The sequence below is a fragment of the Cinclus cinclus genome, chromosome 4 (genome assembly GCF_963662255.1).
Source record: "Cinclus cinclus chromosome 4, bCinCin1.1, whole genome shotgun sequence".
Classification (NCBI taxonomy): Eukaryota; Metazoa; Chordata; class Aves; order Passeriformes; family Cinclidae; genus Cinclus; species Cinclus cinclus.
The window spans coordinates 7,668,042-7,687,389 of NC_085049.1; the positions used below are offsets into that span (position 1 = coordinate 7,668,042).

Here is a 19,348-nt window from a genome sequence, read left to right on the forward strand (position 1 = left end):
TAAGCAGTTATAGGTGAGACCCCTCTCACCTGCAGAGGCTTAGACTCAACTTGCACCCTCCAGCTCTGACACCATCTGATTTCTGGAAACTCTCCAGCAAAGAACCAGCCTCTCCAAAAGATGAGAAGCCAAGTGTAAGTGCTGTTTAGTTCCCCCCTCCTGATATCCCCCTCCCTCCCTGGACTCTCCTCGCTGGCCTTGCAGACATTCTTTCTCACCACACTGAGGAATTAAGAGTCTCATCAGTGATTTCTTTATTTTCTTTAGATTTGGTGACTGTGCTCCATATCACACCTTCTGTATGGCCCATTTTCACCACAGCCATCTCTTTGTTTTGCAGACTGCTCCCAATAACAAGGTCTGGATTAGCTTTTAGATGCCACCATGCTTTATTTACAGTTCATTTCTGAACTACTTTCATTTATAGCAAATCTTTGCAATGCACATAACCTTTCAACCTCTTTTTTTTTGTGTGTGTGTCTCCAATCTGTGGCACAGGGTATATTGACTAGCCTGTGGCAGCCTAAATCTTATTGACAGACTCCAAAGAATCCAATTTACAGAACAGGCTCCTGTGCCCTTAAAGTAAAGGTGAATAAACAGATCTAAAGGGCATCATATCTCTTATTCTGTGTTTGAATGGCATCAGTAAAACATTTCACTGAGGTTGCTCATGTTGCTGTGTCAGGCAGCACCTAACCAGGTGACCTTTTACACTTTAATTTTGTGTCTTTTCAAGACTGATTACATTGTGAGCTTTGAATTGTTTCACATTTCTATATTCCCTGTCTTTCACCTAAGAAGAAGACACTTCCTTATTGCTACGAATACAGTCCAATATCTGAATAATATGTGTCCTCTAGGTTTTGCCAAGGGAGCAAACCTACAGCACACACCAACCCCTACCCTTACTATTCTACTGTGCTTTATAGAAAAAAAAAATAAAGGTGATTGATTGGTATCTGAGTTCTTGATAGGTCTCAAAATAAATGCTAGAGACAACAGAAATATACAGTTAGACAGAATGATGCATATTAAACATTAACAGTTGCATTAAAAACAAATTTTTACAAGATGATTAGCAATGCTTAACAGAAGAGAAACTGTTGAGACCCAACTGTACTCCAGGAGCTGTTTAAGCAAATAATACATTAAAACAAACAAAGCAGTAGTGCTGTTTAGGGAACTTCCTCCAGAAATCATTCATGAATGATTTAAAAAAAGCATCACTGCTCTGACTTCATTTCATTACTTGGCTTTATGTATGAGCAAACTGAAGGAGATGCATTTATCTCACTTAACAGCTACACTGCAGTTGTACTACATGTAAGGCAAAGACATTTTCACACAATTTCTCCTGCATGGGCCTGCAGTGAAATTAATACTGGACTGGTGACCTGAAAGCCATTACTAAGGCAACAGATAGAAATCAAACAGTGCTATGACTTCACTACAGGCAAAAGGGAGAGTAGAAATCAAAAGCAGAAAAATGAGGGAAAATTTCTATTAAACACACATACCCTTCAATACAATCAAAAGAAACGTTAGAAAATATGGGTTTGAATATATTTCTTCTTTAAATAAATACTATGGTTTTATGTTACCTCTAAAGTGACAATCCCTCTTTAAATATGCTCTCACAGCCTGAATAACTAGGAATAGATATTATCATTTACCATTAAAAAAAACCAAAGTAAGCTAAAACAAAATAAAACAAAGACTACAAGCAGCAGGACTGTGAGTTGATTTTCAGTGTTTTAATACAAATGTCCAATCTTCAGACTGGTTTTCCACAGATTTCATTAATGAAAAACTGGGGGTTAAAATTGTGCACTTGTGCATAACAGTCCCTGCTGATCAGGCTACATCAAAAATAAAACACATGTCAAATGCAAAGATAGATAGCAGGATTTCTTTTAAAGTAATTTGGCATGTTAACTCCTATGCAGTTCTTTGAATATGTTTTTTTGAACATACTATAAAAATAAGCATTGATTTCCAAATGAAGATATGACAAGCCTTTGTATTAGTAACAGTCAACACAAAATTCACAAGGAATTTACTTCTGTGAAAGCATTACACTGAAAAATGTCAATTTATTAAAGGCATTTAACTTAGGGTTTTATTGAGGATTTTATTTTTTTTTAATTTGAAATGTCACTTAATACCCAGATCCTTTTTAATATACCTGCAACATTTTAAAAACAATTAACCAACCATCAGTAGATGGATCCAGACTGTGGCAAATCATTTGCAGCTGTCACACCATGAGGTTTACTTATATTCATGCTATTCCATTATTTTGTACATATTCTTCTAACCACTAACCCAGGATAGAACTCAAAAAAGACAGTAAATAAGAAAAATATTTCATGTGGTCATTTTTCAACTCATTGATTTAAAGGTCCAGATTTGGGGGGAAAAAACCCAAACAACACAAAACTCCCACAACAAAGCAGATGTTCAGCACCAGACAAATAAGGAAAAACACTAATACTTACAAGATTTATGAAATGGAAAAAAAAAAAAAATCCAGTGCTTCAAAACAGAATGAGAGCCTATAGTTAAGAGCCCCTTACAATACCTCACATCAGCATCCTGAACCTGACTCCTGTGCAATTTCAGAGACTTCTCATTGTTTATTTTTTAACCCGATGAAAATTCAAATGTAAATAAATCCACCTCAATATTATTCAATCTTTTCAGCAGCCTAGGATTTTTTTCAGTTTGCCTAGGTTTTAGGTGGGAGCTGTGTTTGGTTTTCTACTTTTTTAACAATAAATAGATTGATTATTAGAATTATCAGAAGATGTGAGATAAAGTAAATCAGCCTTTTAAAGGAAATTAGCCTTTACTTACAAACATACATTAATCTGCTATTTTATGTCTACTAATCTCAACCCCAAATCCCCCCAAGTATGTTATTTCTAATACTTTCTTTATCATTGTAACAGTTTAAGCAATTAGAAACCCTGATTGTTTCCCACTTCTCTCAAGACATTCTATATAGTACTCTATAGTTCTAAGTTCTGTAGTTCTAAGTTCTATAGTTCTAAGCACTCTGTAGTTCTTAAGCACTAAACTATGTTCCAATAATCATTCTAGATTTTACTTTATTTCATCCCATTAGTCCCATTACCATCTTGAAATTACCGTCCCATTAGCATCTTGAAACACTTCCTTGATCTTCAAAACTTTTATATCTGAATTATACCAATCCTCTGACCTCCAACATTTAGAATGAGGACGTACCTGTAAAAACATCTTCCAAAAAACTCTGGTTAATTTAATCAACAAGGCAAACAGCTTAAATGGGATGTGCATTTTATAGCTTTAATCTAGTTACCTACTCCATCGTGATTCACTGCTTTGCATCTTTCTTTTTTTTAAGTGGCATAAAGCTGTGATTTTCCTTTTATATTTCAAAAGGATAAGAACACAAAATGCATAGAGAAATGGCATTAGCAGTGAGAAGCTTCAGCCTGAGAGGGAATCTTGAAGATCAATGTATGGCATTGGCCAAATAACCCAAATTTCAAGTTTTAACTTCTTTGTTTTATGGCAATTTACAAATTACAAACTTCTAAACTGACTCAGATAAATTAACTCTTAAACTACCAGGACAGCACAACAGGAGAAAATAGCTTTTGTTTCATTTTTAATTTTTAGTGGAAATCTGACATAGTATGGATTTATTGCTAGCAACACTGACAAGTGACTTGCTTTTAATACAGATGTAGTTTATTACTTGTAGCCTCACTATCCTCTCACAATTATTTCAACTGATAAAGCACAGCCTTTGGAGTTAAACCATTAAACCCCAAAGTTTTTCAGGTTTTGCAGGCTACCCAATAAGCACACACAAGAATATTTAAAAAAAAAAAAAACACTTCAACCTTAAAAAAAAAATTCTAAAACATGGGAGATATCTTTAAAAGCAGTAAATGACAGATAAACTTTAGCATTATAACTGCCTTAAGAAATTTTCAAGTTTACAGAGCTGCCTTCTGGGGCCTGCATCCATCTAGGTCACTCAGCCTTGCAGTCTGCTGGTAAGTACAAAAGCAAAATGAAGGCTTAAGCCTAACTACTGCTCACCATTCTTGTGTCAGGGTTTTTTTTTAATACTTATGGCACAAGACTCGAGGGCAGTCTCCCTGACCAACCTCTAAGGGTCCCCTGATATCAGGGCTAAGGTGGCAAAATGAGGAACGGGTTCACACCACAACTGTGGAAATAAATACTTTAATAAGCATAAAAGAAAATGTGGGACGAGGCCCAAAACACGTGCACACACTATAAGAGCTAAGGGTAGAAGACAAGGCTGAGGGAAAATTCAGGGTATTTATAAGGGATGATGAGAGGTGGGTCCAGGGTGAGAATCCAATGGGAAAAGGGAAAAGTGGTGCAAGGGAGGAGTAACGTAGAGCAGAGGGCAATAAGGTAGGATGGGTGGAACAATGCAGTGAACATAAACCAGTGGGGGTACAAGGATACAAGAACTTTCCAGAACTGGGAGGAGAAAAGGGATGACATAACTGGGAATAGAGGCAACCAATGGGAAATGAGGGTTATAAAGCTTTGCCGTGAACAGTTTTAAAACCTTTGACAACTTTCTTAGGAACTGTTATAAACTTAAACAAATGCCCTCCAAGGTCTGGGGCCGAGGGGCAACTCACCAAAACCACTGCTCTGGTTTGGGATGTCAGCCAGTTCGATTCCTACATTCTTGCACAGGTGTAGAGCCATATCAGATGCACAGCAATATGGCCCAGCTGTTTTCTCGTCCCATCCCTCTTTGTGACTCTGAATACCAAGTCACTGCTACCTGCACTGCAGCCTGCCTGTGGAACAAAGAGTTATTTCTTTTTTCTGCTGCAGTGCTCCTTAACCAGCTGATCTTTTCTTGGCTTGTTTGGTTTTAATTAATGGATAAAGCTATTGGCATCTGTCATCAACAGACTTACGTTTCAGCCCCTTTATAGCAGATTTACTAAGGCACACTCCCCTTACTAGGTGGTATTCCCTTCCCATATCATCTTTATTAATGACTGAGAAGAAGGAAGAACATCAGAGCAAGGTCCAGAGAAACTGTTCAGGCCCCTCCCTGACCTGCACTGATGGGGAGCTGAAGGCAAACAAAGAGGGAATGGAAAGGATTGGCTCTGCCAAGTCCCAGCTGCTGTAAATACTGCCCAGGTTTCTTGCTGAGAACATGTGATGAAAGGGAATTTCACATTTCTTTTTACCCACACAACCAGCATCTCAACTGCTGACAAGAACTGCTTCTACCCAGCCAAAGGCTCTGTACTCCAAGCCATTTTCACTTCCAAATCTGAGTTTGTCCTTAGCCACAGTTCCAAAGTCACTGTTTCTCTCTATAGGTTGTTCGATAATTTTTCAAACTTAATGGACAGACGAACAAACTAATTGTTCAGTTCATATCTACCATTTTACTGGTGGAAAAATAATTAAAATTTAATAATAATAATGATAATATTCATCACCATCACCTATGTTACAGGGCTCGGAAAAAATACTGTAAAAGCCTATTTGTACACAATAAACCTGTGTCAAATATGTACAATTTGGTGACCATCAGATGTTTGAAGTAGGGTTTTTTTAATATATTTTATTTTCAATGCACCCTTTACTTTAGAAGGAACAAGCTCGGCTGTGATAACAGTACACTACCTATGGAAAAGTGACTGCTGAACAAGCAAAACTTAAAAAAAGCCTGGGTCAGAGTTTCATTTTCCTTTTCAAGTACTATGAAACTGATATAGGCAGTTTCCATTAACTCTCATATAGAATGTTTCACAGTGAGTTATATGAAATTATTTTGCTTATTAACTACAATTTTTTCCTCTCAAGAGCTGTTATAAGTTAATCACATCATTTCTGTATAGCAAAATAAATTTCTGTACAGCTGATGTAATGGGAGACTCACCTCAAATAGCGTGTTTGACCTGACTAGACTTCTGTTTAGTTGTTCTTCCAAAAATATCGGCAATCTATATAAAAAAGTATCTATGTGCCACTGAAGAATTTTACATGATGAGTTTGCACACAGTATTATCTAAAACATCTTGCAATATGATTGAAGGCTAAAATGGTAAAATGAAGAGTCACTTCTCAAAAAAAAAATGCTATTGGAAGAATTTATGAAGACCTATAAAAAGATCTCTAATGGATTTTTATCTGAAAAGCAACTGGATGTGCAACATTGAGTTTCTTTTTGTTTTATTAAACATCCCCTAAAACCTAAGAGGAAAATGCACAACTTAAAAGAAATATATAAACTGGACAGTTTACCTGCAACAAAATACTGAAGGATGAAAACCTACCCAGGCAGCAGCCTTAACCTCATGGAGTCATCAGAGAAAATTAGACTTGTTAATTACCAAATCTTAATTATCCTGACAATACTAAAAACTTTTTATCTTGAAAGAACATTAATGCAATAGTCCCCCTTTTAGTCAGACTTAAAGCCCAGTTGGATCTAAGGGTACTCAAGCAAAACTGAGGCAACCAACAAGTTACTGGCCATCCAAAAATAAATGCCACATGGCAGACTGCTTGGGAGTTACTGTGCCTAATTTGAATTTAATCAAGAGTACAGTAAAAGGTACTCTCCTTCAGTAACTGCTGTGCAATTTGGATGACATTTAGCACTGTGCCAGATTGGGGTTTTGTTTTGTTCATTGCTGCTTTTTTTAAAAAATACAGTATGCTACTTTCTGGATTTTGTTTTAAAATGCACAGCCAGAGAACACAACAGAAACCTATGCAACATTAAAAGTCAATGCCAGAATACAAATCACAAGAAGAATGTGAATCACCATTAATTCTTTCCAGTAGAAATTCTGTTTACAGATCTCAGCAACTATTTTCTAATATTCAAAACAACAATCAATGCTCTAGGAAAACTCATTTCAATGACCAGCTTATTCATTATAAATCTGTCATCACCTGTAAACACATGCAGTCATTAATTATAAATCTCTGTATGGCTGCTGATGCTGAAAGAGTGGAGAAGGCTGCTACTACTTGTGTGGTAATTCCCAAAAAAAACGGACTTATTCAATGACCCTAAAAAAATGAAAAGGTTTATCTGCAGTCAGATGTGTTAGATACTATTCTATCTTCCCTATTCAGTATTTCATTTCAAAGAAGTTAAAAAACTGGAATTTAAAGACAGGTTTCTGAGTCTTGACTGTCACCACCCCTCTGGGGACTCAGCTGCACACATATTAGGCAGAAGCACCAAGTTGGTTCTGAGGCTACAGCGAGGTGCTGGCAGCTCTCAGCTCTGAAACTGCAGCACTACAGACCTGGTGTTTCAGCCTGCCAGGAAATGTGTTTCCCATTAAACTCCTCTCTGGTCTCTATTAAAATCCAGAAGTATCCTGACTTCCTTCCCAGTCCCGCCCCTATTTTCTTTCATTCTCTGATTCACATTCAGTACAATATTTTTTCACTTTGTGTATTAATTGTTCTAATAGTCTTATCTTCAAACCCTAAATTTCCACTTGTTACATAAGCTCTTCTTGTTTTCTTTTGTATTTTTCCTCTTTTATCCAGCTTCTTTTTCCTCTTTCATTATACTGAGCTTTTTTTCTTCTCCATATAGTATTTTATTCCCCTCCCTATTTCTTGCCAGCTGAAAAAAGATGCTTCTTCTTATCATCCTTTTTTCCGGTTCTTTTGTTTGCTTGCATAAATTCAAAAAGCAACATGGTTAGAGCTCAAAAGCATCTGAGGACCAAATCCAAACACCAATACCTTTTATATGTGGATAACTTAACTTTTAGGAGATGCAAAGATATCTCAGAAAAAAAAAATAACATTTTATTAAATAGGAATAGCAGATCATATACACCTGCAAATAGCTTAGCAAAAATGCTGAAGGCCATATGCTCTCCCTGTTGACACATTATACCACTCTGCTGTTGCAGAAAGCTTTTCTAACACAGTGTGGAAAGATAATGGCAAGTTACAAAATTAGCACCACATCAAACTTACTGTTTCAACTGCAGAATGAAGTATTTTGTCTGGCTTTCAAGCCCACTGAAAGTATTGTGAGAGTAAGAATAATCAAGATGATACAGCTGTCATTTCAATCTTATATCAGATTTATAGTCTTGAGGGCACAGGCAGTCTTTGGGAACAGATAACAAAGCTCTCAAAGAGCAGCAGAATCTCCAGCACAGGTCATACCACCTGTGAGCAATTCTGACAAGACAATAATGAACTCCCTCCAATTATGCCTAAATTACTGCCTAGTATTCAAGATAACTTGCGATTTTTTCCAAAATCTTTCTTCCCCATGGTTTATGGGATTTTTTTTTACTGCCAGAAGGCTGCACATTATGAGAAATGTGTCCAGAAGTCCTAGTTCTGCAGGAACACGAGCACAGAGATAAAATATCCATTGATGGTTTTCACTGCACAATGTGAAACAGCTCAAATCCTTCAAGTCTCCTCTTCCTCCCACCCTCCAAAAATGGAACTTTTTCCTTTTTTAACTTTTTTTTCTTTAATAAGAAACAGAACGGAAAAATTAATTTCAAGTTTACCTCTTCCCCCAAGTTTTCACTATGGACAACTTTGGGCTTGAAAATATCTTAACATCACCAATTTAACCAAATTTTGGGCTATATTACTATAAAAAAGCTAATTTGTAGTAACTACTAACCTGAAATACAACTTCCCTCACAAGGCCTTTCTCAGTCTCCTGCCAACCAGATTTGGGCTCCAGGCTTGAAACAATGAGCTCCTGTTTTCAAGATGAGAAAACCCTAGAATGATTAGAAACTGAGAAGTTAAACCATTTCAGGCCTGCTCACACCAGTGTGAGAGATGCTTGTCTAAAATTGTATGATTTTAACGGGTCATTCATGCTGGCAAAAGCCAGGATGAAAAGGAAACATTTGTTCTGAGTCAGGCACTCCATTAAATAGCAGTGATACCCTTGTTCTTAGGGTAAAAAAAAAAAAAATCAAAGCAGTAGGTCACTGAGCTTTATTCTTTTGCTGACTATATTTATCATGCTAGAATTTGTTCCTGTGACAGTCACAATCTCCTTAGCCTATTTTTACATTTTGCTCCTCTTTTAGATCCACCTCCTCAATGCAGAGGTTGCTCCACATACTGTTCTCACCAATTCAGTAACATCCTATTCATGATGAGTTTCTGGTTCCTCATGGCTGGGTGTTATACACATGCATGTGTATAACAAATGTCATTTAAATATGATATGAAACGATTTCTGTGCAAAAACCAGATCAGTTTGTTGCACAGTGAAAAGGGCTGAGCACAGCCTTCAACAATTCTTCAAGCAATTCTTCAGGTTTTCCTCTCCCCATCTTTAAGAGAACTCTAACTATACACAGACTTCATTGCTCTCACCGGCTTCACTATCCAGTTTTTAACCAGAAAATTTATACCAGATTACTGGATTATTAAGCATGGAAGCTGTAGAATTTTGCTGATATCTCCATGTGTTTCTTGTAGATAATTTTTGCTTTTTAGCATCTCTTCTTCTACTGGGTATGCTCAGTGACTATTTTTTGACCTCTGCAAAATTTCTCTAACACTCATAATTTTTGATTCAAGCTCTTCTTTTCTAAAATTGATGAGTTACTCAGTAAAGCATATACAAATTGGACAAGTATTAAATCATTCTACAATTGTGTTATTTCTTATATTTCCATGTCCATTTGTGATTTGATTATGAGGGTTTCAATGAGCTTTTCAGACACACACAAATTCACTCTGATGGCCTCACTTTTCTTACAGCAAAATAAAAGATTAAACAAATTACTTCATAGCAGAAAGAGCAGAAAATCTCAAGGCAGAAGATTAGAACAAGTCAAGGCCCATCATGGATGCTGCCATGTTAACTGCTCAGAGGGCAACCAGAGGCTAAATTCTCTGCCACAGAAAGCCAGGCAGCTCAAAGTTTGGATCATCAGCCTCTTCTTCTATGGCCTAAAAAGGGCCAATAAACAAGGATTTATAGTAGCACCAAAGGTACAGTGAACATCCACTGTCAAAGTACTTCTCATGGCTATTTTTGAGAAACCACTGAAGCAAAGTCCAACCCCCAATATCCACACAATACTAGACCCTCCAAACATAACCAATGGCTGTTTACATGCTGCAAGAGAACAGCAACCCCAGAATGACACAACTAAATATTATGAAGAGAAAACTAGTGCTTAGAGAGTTAATACAGTTTGTCAGTTCCTTAAGATACCATCTAATTACAGCATTAAAAGATAATCACCAATCTCTATGTAAGCAAACCATCAACAGGCAGCTGATTACTTGTATTTGAAAAATGTCCTTTCGCATGAGAATGTTTGTCTTGCACACCTAATAAATAAAAATTTAGTTACACTGGAATATTAAAAGAGACTGGGTATTGCAAATGGTTGACAAACCAGTCCTTTAACAACAGTGCCTTCATGTGTTTATTATAGGCATTTTATTATTTTATAGCTAAGATTCAACCACATTTTATAGTTGTAATTTTGTCCTCCCACACATCCACAAGTAAATTAGGTCAATTCCAAACTATTTGTAAAACCTCCTACATAGAAAGGAGTTTGAGATTTTAAAACATAGTAAGTTCAAAATAAACAAAGTCAACCTACCAGCATCATTAGCCTTGTGAACTGTCAATTTTTTGTTCTAGCCTAATCAGGCATCCCAAAGTAGTAAGAACCAAACTGTGAGAATCACTGTCCTTGGCCAGAGATTGCATGCATACCACATTTCATAACATTTTAATAATGTTTATTATGTAAGTTTCCCTAATTAACTTCTAAACTTATTTCTACATTTGGCATCTGTAACATCCTGTGGCAATGATTTCCAATGTGTAATTATGGGTTGCATGAAAAATTGCTAATTTTAAACCTACTGCTGGTTAAGAGCTAGGAGTCATCAAAAATGTGTTAGAAGAAATGATGAATAATCATGCTCTCCACATCCTCTCCTTAACATTTGTAACTTTATATACCTCTTGTATTTCTTCTGACCTCATTTCTTTTCCAAGCTGCAGAGTTCTGATGATCCTGTTCAAACACAGGTATCTCCTTCCCCACACATAAGTTTGTCCTTATTAAAAGAGAGGACATCTGCAGCTGTTTGTACTATTCCAGATTGGCCATGGATATCATCATGATGTTTGTATAGAATGATAATGTAATTGCAAGCCCTCTTTTTTGAGTAGTAACAATTTAGACTGCTATGCATGTTAGTTACCCAGTTTCCTCCTGCAGGCATTATTGAACAGCATTGTACTATGCCCTCGCCATTAATGCACTTGCCATTCCACTAATTTGTTATCTTGCATTATCTTCCTACAACTGTTCATGTTCACAGATTTGGGGGATCTTTATACTGTGAATGCTGTTATGAATACAAGCTGTTATTTTGTTGTTTAGCCCCTTTCACAGATTTATTAAAGCAGCAAAGATCTTCATATAGATCACTGTAGGAGTCTATTCTTGATTATGATAACTAATCTTCTATTCTCAGCCTTCTTTTTCCTATCTTACATAGTTATTTACCTGACAGGACTTCTCCCTTACTTTTGTGACTATACAATTTCTTCAAGAGACTTTGCCTGCAGCTGTCATGGCCACTTAGGATGGTTAATTCATGTGGGATTTACAATTCTAACACAACCACGGACTCACATCCATGCAAGCTATAATCCATCTACAACAATCATGTTGGCTCTTCTTTGTTCTTTTATACTGGATATGTAGATGTTAATTTTTCATATTTATAAACACACATGAAGTTTTAATTAATTTTTATAAAGACAGAAATAAAATTTTCTGGGCTGTAGCTTCATGTAAATTATACTACATTTCCAAATTCAGTGATTATGGATGCAAATTACTCCAGACCTTCTGAGTGCACCCTGATTAATCTGTTATTTTTTAATCAGCTTGCTCTAGAAGTTTTCCCCTAATACTTGACTGTCAAGCAGACCACCTGAGACATCTTAAATAGGTTCTAGTGCTAAAAGCTCCATATCCCCTCTATTATTAACACAAATGCAAAAAGTGTCTTTGTGAGATTAGGTGCTAAACACTCATCTTCTGCTAGTGTACTCCCCATGTCTTGATCCTTACTCGACCTGGAGACTGTTAGGTTTCTTGTTTCTGATGTGTCTGAAAAATTTATCAAAGCTCTTTCTGTGCCCGTCTTCTGGCTTTCACACATAACTTAGAGCTTTATGCCCAAGTGTTTACCACGTTGGCTTACAATTCCTACTTTATGAAGTCTTTGTTTACCTGTTACAGATTTCCCTCCTTTGCAGTTTAATAATACTGAGTGTGGGGCATTTTTTCTTCCAGTGTGACAGATGGCAGTGTTTACTCTAACATTTAATATGGTAGCTCTTGATACCACTAAAAGCCTTATCCTTTCAGCTTTTCCTTTTAACAATTTCCTAAGAAGCATGCTCCCCTAGGCACAGCTTTCTCTATAAAATGTTATGGCAACATATTTTATACTTGCTCTTATGGCAACCATATTCATTATGATTAGTCCTGTAGGGCAGCCCAACAATAATTTCATCTTAAACAAGGTCTTGCACATTGCACATTTGTCAAGAGCTACTCCTGTTACGAGCTGACAGCTTGTCAGAAAACCCAATACATCATTCTTCACTTCCACATTTACTAAGTCTTCATTCACAAAACAAAACCCTGTAAAAGCAGGAAATGTTTCTTCCCTCAGCATCCTTTAACACTTCACAGTAATGTTCCATCTCACTAACATGGTTAACCCTCACCTTATTGTGATCTATTTGCACACAAATTCAAACCATAAATGTGCTTTCTTGTCCAGACACACATAACCTTGACCACCAACCCTAACACAATAATGCATCTCTCAGAATATAGTTTGTATTCTCATGTCTATAGAAATGCTTACCCTTATACTAACAACCTCTTGTACCAATTTACTGTGATGCCAAATATGTCAACATCTGGATTTAAAACCAGCATTCCAGCTCTCACACTCAATTTTTCACCTTTCAGACTTTGTCCAGAAGACCATCTAAAACTGCTAATGGTCTAAATGATCTTTTTCTAACACTTTATAAAAAGAAGCAATTGGGAAATACATACATGACGGTGTTAATCCCTGACAGTTGTTGAAACATCTGCAGACCACAACCCACAATTAAGGCTCTTCGAGTTGGAGGGTATGTTAGCATTCTGCAGATCACAGGTCCAGCTTAAAAAAAAAAAAAGACAACAACAAAAGAATACATAATAGTTCTTAAGTGATTGCTATCAAGACAATGTTGCCAGGCATAGCAGACTTTGCACCTTAGTTTCAAGCAAACTTGTATTATTTCAATTATTTTTGAACAATTTGGTCATTTCAGTTCTGCTTTTCTGCACTGTACTACAAAGAGGATTATCAGGAAGCCCAAGCAAAAAAATGAAACTATTTTTGTACAGTGTCTACTGCTGGTGTGAAATGCACAGCTTTCCTTGTATCACACTAACAGATTACACATCAGCTGCAACTGAATGTACTCAAAAGTTATCGCAAAATATCACTGTTGTTTCCTTTCAAGCTTCCATTGCTATTGAGCAGTTATTTCAGAAATGCCATTACTCACTGCATGGGTTGGATATTGGAGATAAAGTCTTCTCCTTAGTCCCCAAAAGACCCAATTTCCATGAACCAGCTGCAGGTGTGGCTACGTAAAAGGTACTGGATATGTCTATTCTGCACAACTCCAAGGCCAGGGGAAGGAGCAGAAATTAATTACATTTCTGCTACACCTTTGGTAGCAATGGCATGAGGGTGAATTTAAGATTCTGTCAATAAAGGAAAAAAAGCACCAAAAATATCTGGCTGACAGAGAAAGCTCTAAGACTTTAAAAGTATCGAATTTTAAAAAGTAGTAATAATAATACAGACAGCTATGGGGTAATGGACAAAAATTTAAGATCCCTGACCGCAGTATTTAATTGAACTTCTCTCTGCCCAGAGTAGTGCTTTTAGTGCTTTTTCACTAGTACAGTCTGGTGAGAAATTCTGTGTTTTATAATCTTGTCACATGGCTCAGAAAATCTAATCACAATATGAATAAGTCAAAACAGTTGCCATCAAAGAAAAATAAAAAAGAGAGAGGTGAAGAGGATCTACATTTTTGTATTTTCAGTGTTTTTGTGACCATACAGAAAATATTAGAAGTATTGATTCTGTAAAAAACCCTATATAAGTTCATCAGTGAAGAGCAATTTACATGCAGAATTTCAGCTTCAGAAAGCTGGCAAGCTACAAAGAGTTTCAAGAGTTCGACTCAAGAAGAGGGTTTAGATAATATTTTCTTCATTGAAAGATAATCAGACCTACCTAAGAAAAGCTTATTTTCATTTTAAATTATGGTATTTCTGATTCATATTTCAATTGCATCATCATATATCTTTGTTTTTTAATAGCAGAATACATCCCAAAAAAATCTTCTAGTGCTGGTTTCCAAGTAACACTAATATTCAGACAGTACAGTTCCACATGTCCTGCCATTTAGCCACATCATTACCTCAGAAAGTCTCCAAGTAAAATCAAGTGACAGATGTAGCTAATCCATAGATCTTGTAAGATATTCCCAGGCAAGACACATGACATCACTGGGCTGACAAGGGTTCCATACTCAAAGTGGCACTTCCTCAGTGGAAATGCAACAAAGCCAACACTTGCTGCTGGAGTAGTCCAGAACTCAAATTTCACAAAGAAAAAATATTTATTAATGCATGTATCCACGAAGTTTAACTCAAACAACAGCCCTAAGGTTCTCATGTTCTCTGTCACACCTGAGCATGGAGTCTTTGGACTTAAAAATCTTATCTGGCAACTGATTCTGCAGCATCAGTTGTAAATCCAGAATGCTGAATGCCTATGAGATTAATCTTCATAAACTTTGTATAAGGTCCTTAACTGAGTTCAAAATCTATCTTTATTTTCAAGGGACATTTTAGACAACCTACATCTCAAGTCCACCATCAATGATCCTGCTCATTGAATAAGCTGGAACACTACAGCAGGGACTGTCAGGAAAGGAGGCAGAAATGTCCTAAGAAACGGATGGAAGATCTTTAATAATTCCTGGACCACTCAGTTATTCGATAGAAGTTTATAAAACTTTTTTCACAATACAGCATTGTACAAAACAATTGGGAAGCAGGCACTAAAATGAATAGTTAGATATTGAAGCAGCTGCTCTCAGACAATGATTTGCAACTCAGAGGGAGCAGTGAACTCTCAGCAAAGCTCCACCACACAAATCAGTTTGTGCATCTGAAGTGCAGCCCTGCAGAAATGTTAAGACAATGTAGTGAAGTTTAGACCTTCATGTCAGAACTTCACACTTTAGACCTTTAGAACATCCAAACAAGCTAAATTCAGTAAGTACTTAGAATTTTTCAGACTTCTGATTAATTATACCAAAAAAATGATGCTAAAAATTATCATACTCAGTGGTTAAAACGTTTCGCTCCAAACATGTACCATGGCAACCACCACATATCATAGGCATACACAAAATTAAAGGATTTTCTTTCATAAAATTCACAGCCTTCAGGTTTACAAACCAATAACTGGAATGAAAGAAATAAAGTAACTGCTAATCTTTGTATTAAAGGAGCTTTACAAACTCAACTAAGAAGCCCAAAGGAATTTGACTGCGAGGTAGCTGGTTTTAAAACAGCAAATGAGTGTGAAACTTTTTATTAAACATATCTAGCTCTGAAACTAGCTATACTATATTTGCATTTTCTTATCAGCAATCCTTCCATCCATAGTGTTGAGTTCATATGTTACTATGTTCTTAAAAATAAACAACTCTAGGCATAACATGGATTTTAAGAACAGAAAATGGGTTTAAACTAAGAAAAAAAAAAACAAAAACAAGTTTTCAGAGTTAAATACATTTTTCTTCTGAAAATAAGTCTTCTGAAAACTTAACTAGTACTTCAGTAGTTTCTGATAACCCTCAAATATGCTATTAATTATGACAACAGATTAAAACATCAATAAACAAAAAGCCATTGCACTTTTAAAAAATGGAACTACTTAACTGCCCACAGAACTAGAGGGAAACAGATGATTTGAACATATGCCACAGAAAAAAAAAAATGTCAACTTTTGCAAAGGACAAAATAGGTATTTGTCTCCAAAAAGTCAATTTTTTTGTTAGTGATACTTCTGCCATAATTGTTGTAGACATATTTTCATTTAAGAGATTTAGATATATTCCTGCATCAGCATCACTTCATTTGAACTTGAGAAAATACCAAGATGTTTGTTTTCCTTCTTCTAATCTATGAATAAAAATGAAGTCAGAACAATGAGACTTCCTAATGCCTTGATGAATTTAATGAGAATAGATTTGGTTGGATTTTTTGTGCTGTTGGTTCTGATAATTACTTTAACCGAAGTAAACTTCTTTAACACATAATATTTACAAGGGTTCAAAACATGCTACAGTAAAGGGCAGCTGGAGCTTCCTCAATGCAAAACAACAACGACATGAGATAAAGAGTAATGGAAAAACAAGGATACTGCTGAAGGAGACATTACTTGAAGTGGCGATATATGAAGTGGATTGCTGTGATCCCAGTACATATTTCATAGCACAATCTAAACTGTCTACTAAAACAGACATTCATTCTCATAAGCAAAAAGTAAAAATAGAATTTGGAAGTTTAATTTCACATCCAAAAAAATACTTATTAGTTTACACTGAGCTAAACAGGGAAGGAGAAGCTGTTCTTGTTAAAACATTACTTCTGAAAGTGAGTGATGCTCTCCAAACATTATATTTTATGACTGGTTATCTGCAACCTTTAATGGTAGCTTCCTATAATTTAGTAGTTATCCTTGTTACTAGGCATAACCTAGAAGTTAGGTTTGGAAATTAGGAATCACCTGGTAAAGCATTTTGAATTTCATCTGTATGAGCAAAATGGATCGTATGGCAATCATAGGAGCTTGGGTATGGTCCACAGCCAGCTGAAAGATGAGTTGATTTTCAAAGGCAACAGAAAAAAAAAACCCTAGTTCTAAAAGGAGCTTATATAATGAAAGCTAAAAAGTAGAAAAATGAGTGTTAATGAAGTCTTAATATCTCCTTCTGAAAATGAATGGCATTCACTTCCAGGAAAAAAAAAATATAGTATAGACATAAAGCCAACCTAAAAATCCCACAGCAAAGGCAGGCAGACATCTGGTGCCTGGAAACCTTGTGATTCCCCAGCCCTCAAATTATTAGTAGAATAACTGGACAGATTTCACAGCCAGGAATCTATGGTTAGAAACTGGGCCCTGCCAAAGTCATTTGCAGGTTCAAACATTCTTCTGCCAGCTCATCTAGGTAACAGCTTGTAGCAACAGCTTAAAACCTGATAGGGCTCCTGCCAGCATTTTGTACTCTTTGCATTTCCAAAAAGGCAGGTTTAGCCAAGCAACAGCAGTCACTCATCAGTTTAGCATCAATTAAGCTAAAGATTCAGATTCACTTTCTGGATCTTTCTTGTTCAAATGTCCTCTCTTCCACTCAGATAAATCTTCAAGGAACTGGTTTACAGTGGGGACCAAAAAAAGAAAATTTGGGCTGGTGTTCTCAATAACAAAGGACAAAAACGGGAATAATTGCTGGTTTTTCCTTCCTTACAAAATGACAGCTCCCAGTCCAGCCTTCTCTGCATCATCTGCAGAACCTTCCTGCAGAATCTCCCTTCACCTATGACTCCTAGGCTAAAGCATTTACAGCTAATTATTATTTCTTGTGTATGAATAATATACTAAAACAAGCACCCTCTTCCTCCCATTGCATATTACATGATTATTTCCTAAAAGTACCAACTTCGTTAATTTTTTCCTTTCTGTAAAGTTTAACAAATCAAAAGAAAACAGAATTAGCTTTAAGATCAAAACTGCATTAATTATCATGTGAAGATACAAAACCATTTTATTTAAGCACCATGCTCTTCCTCACTCATATAATATTGGAACAGTAACATTGGAAGAACCACTCCCAGTACTAGAAGAAACTTCCTACCTCACATAGTTTGTTAACCCTTTAAGAAAGCTTGAGCTTTTTTTCCTTTTTTTTTTTTTTCCTTACAGCACGGTTCCCCATCAGCCAAGAAGGAAAAAAGACTGTCAGCTTGCCAAACAGCTGAATCTTAGCATTTTTCAGCTTTCCACAGCAAAACCATCCAATGGTATGCACACAGACTGGAAGAACTGTTCATTGGGAACAGCCCTGCCAAGAAGGACTTTGGAATTCTCCTGGATGAAAAGCTGGACGAGATCTGGCAATATGTGCACACAGCCCAGAAAGCCAAAGGTGTCCAGAGCAGCATGGGCAGAAGGATGAGGGAGGGGATTCTGCCCTTCCACTCCAGCCTCAGGAGACCCCAGGAGACCCCACCTGAAGTGCTGGGTCCAGCTCTGGGGTGCCCTGCACAAGACAAACACGGAATCACAGCAGGTCCAAAGGAGCAGCAGGGGGAAGGCACTAAGGTGACCAAAGACATGGAGCACCTCTCCTACAAAGACAGGCTAAGAGAGATGGGGGGTTGTTCAGCCTACAGAAGAGACAGCTCTGGGAAGATGTTATTGCAACCTTTTAGGACCTAAAAGCTTATAAAAAAGGGAGAGAACGAATTTTTGCACGCGCAGATAATGACAGGGTTAAGACGAATGGTTTTAAACTAAAAAGAGGGAGATTTAGATGGGATATTAGGAAGAAATATTTGACTGTGAGGTCGGTGAGAGACACTGGAATGGGGTTTCCCAGGGAAGCTGTGGATGCCCCATTCCTGGAAATGTGTAAGGCCAGGTTGTATGGGGCTTTGAGCAAGAAGATTTCCTGCCCATGCCAGAGGGGCTGGGACTAAATGATGTTTAAAGTCCCTTCCAAATAAAACCATTCTGTGATTCTATTCTAATAGCCTGGTCAAAAAGCAAATAAAGGCTAATTAGACATAAACACTTAGATTGTAGAGAATTAAGTCATGCAAGGAGGTTTTCCATGCCTAGATGAACTGGAAGGGGGTTTTTTGTTTGCTCAGGAAACCTGGATTTGAAATAAATGTCTCTCCAAATGATTTTTTTAATCCACATATTGTGAAAAGAAAGCCTAATATAGTTGGTTTTTTGTTGTTTTGACAGTAAGTTGAGTTGGTCTTTGGGCATTCTGAAAATAAAGACATTTTCTTTTATCTCTAAAAGAAAAAAATCTTTTCTTTGATACCACATTCTTTGATATAAAGCTTTGGTGATGGAAAATGTA

At 36.6% G+C, this 19,348-nt stretch overlaps 1 protein-coding gene across 1 annotated transcript in view; it reads right to left on the bottom strand.

Annotated features, from left to right (window-relative positions):
- SLC2A13 (solute carrier family 2 member 13) overlaps positions 1-19,348 on the bottom strand; it is a 134,767-nt gene that overhangs the window by 55,604 nt on the left and 59,815 nt on the right. Inside the window, exon 4 of the mRNA XM_062490788.1 lies at positions 13,161-13,269. Coding sequence (XP_062346772.1) covers positions 13,161-13,269 — 109 coding nt within the window. The remainder of the gene's footprint in view (positions 1-13,160; positions 13,270-19,348) is intronic.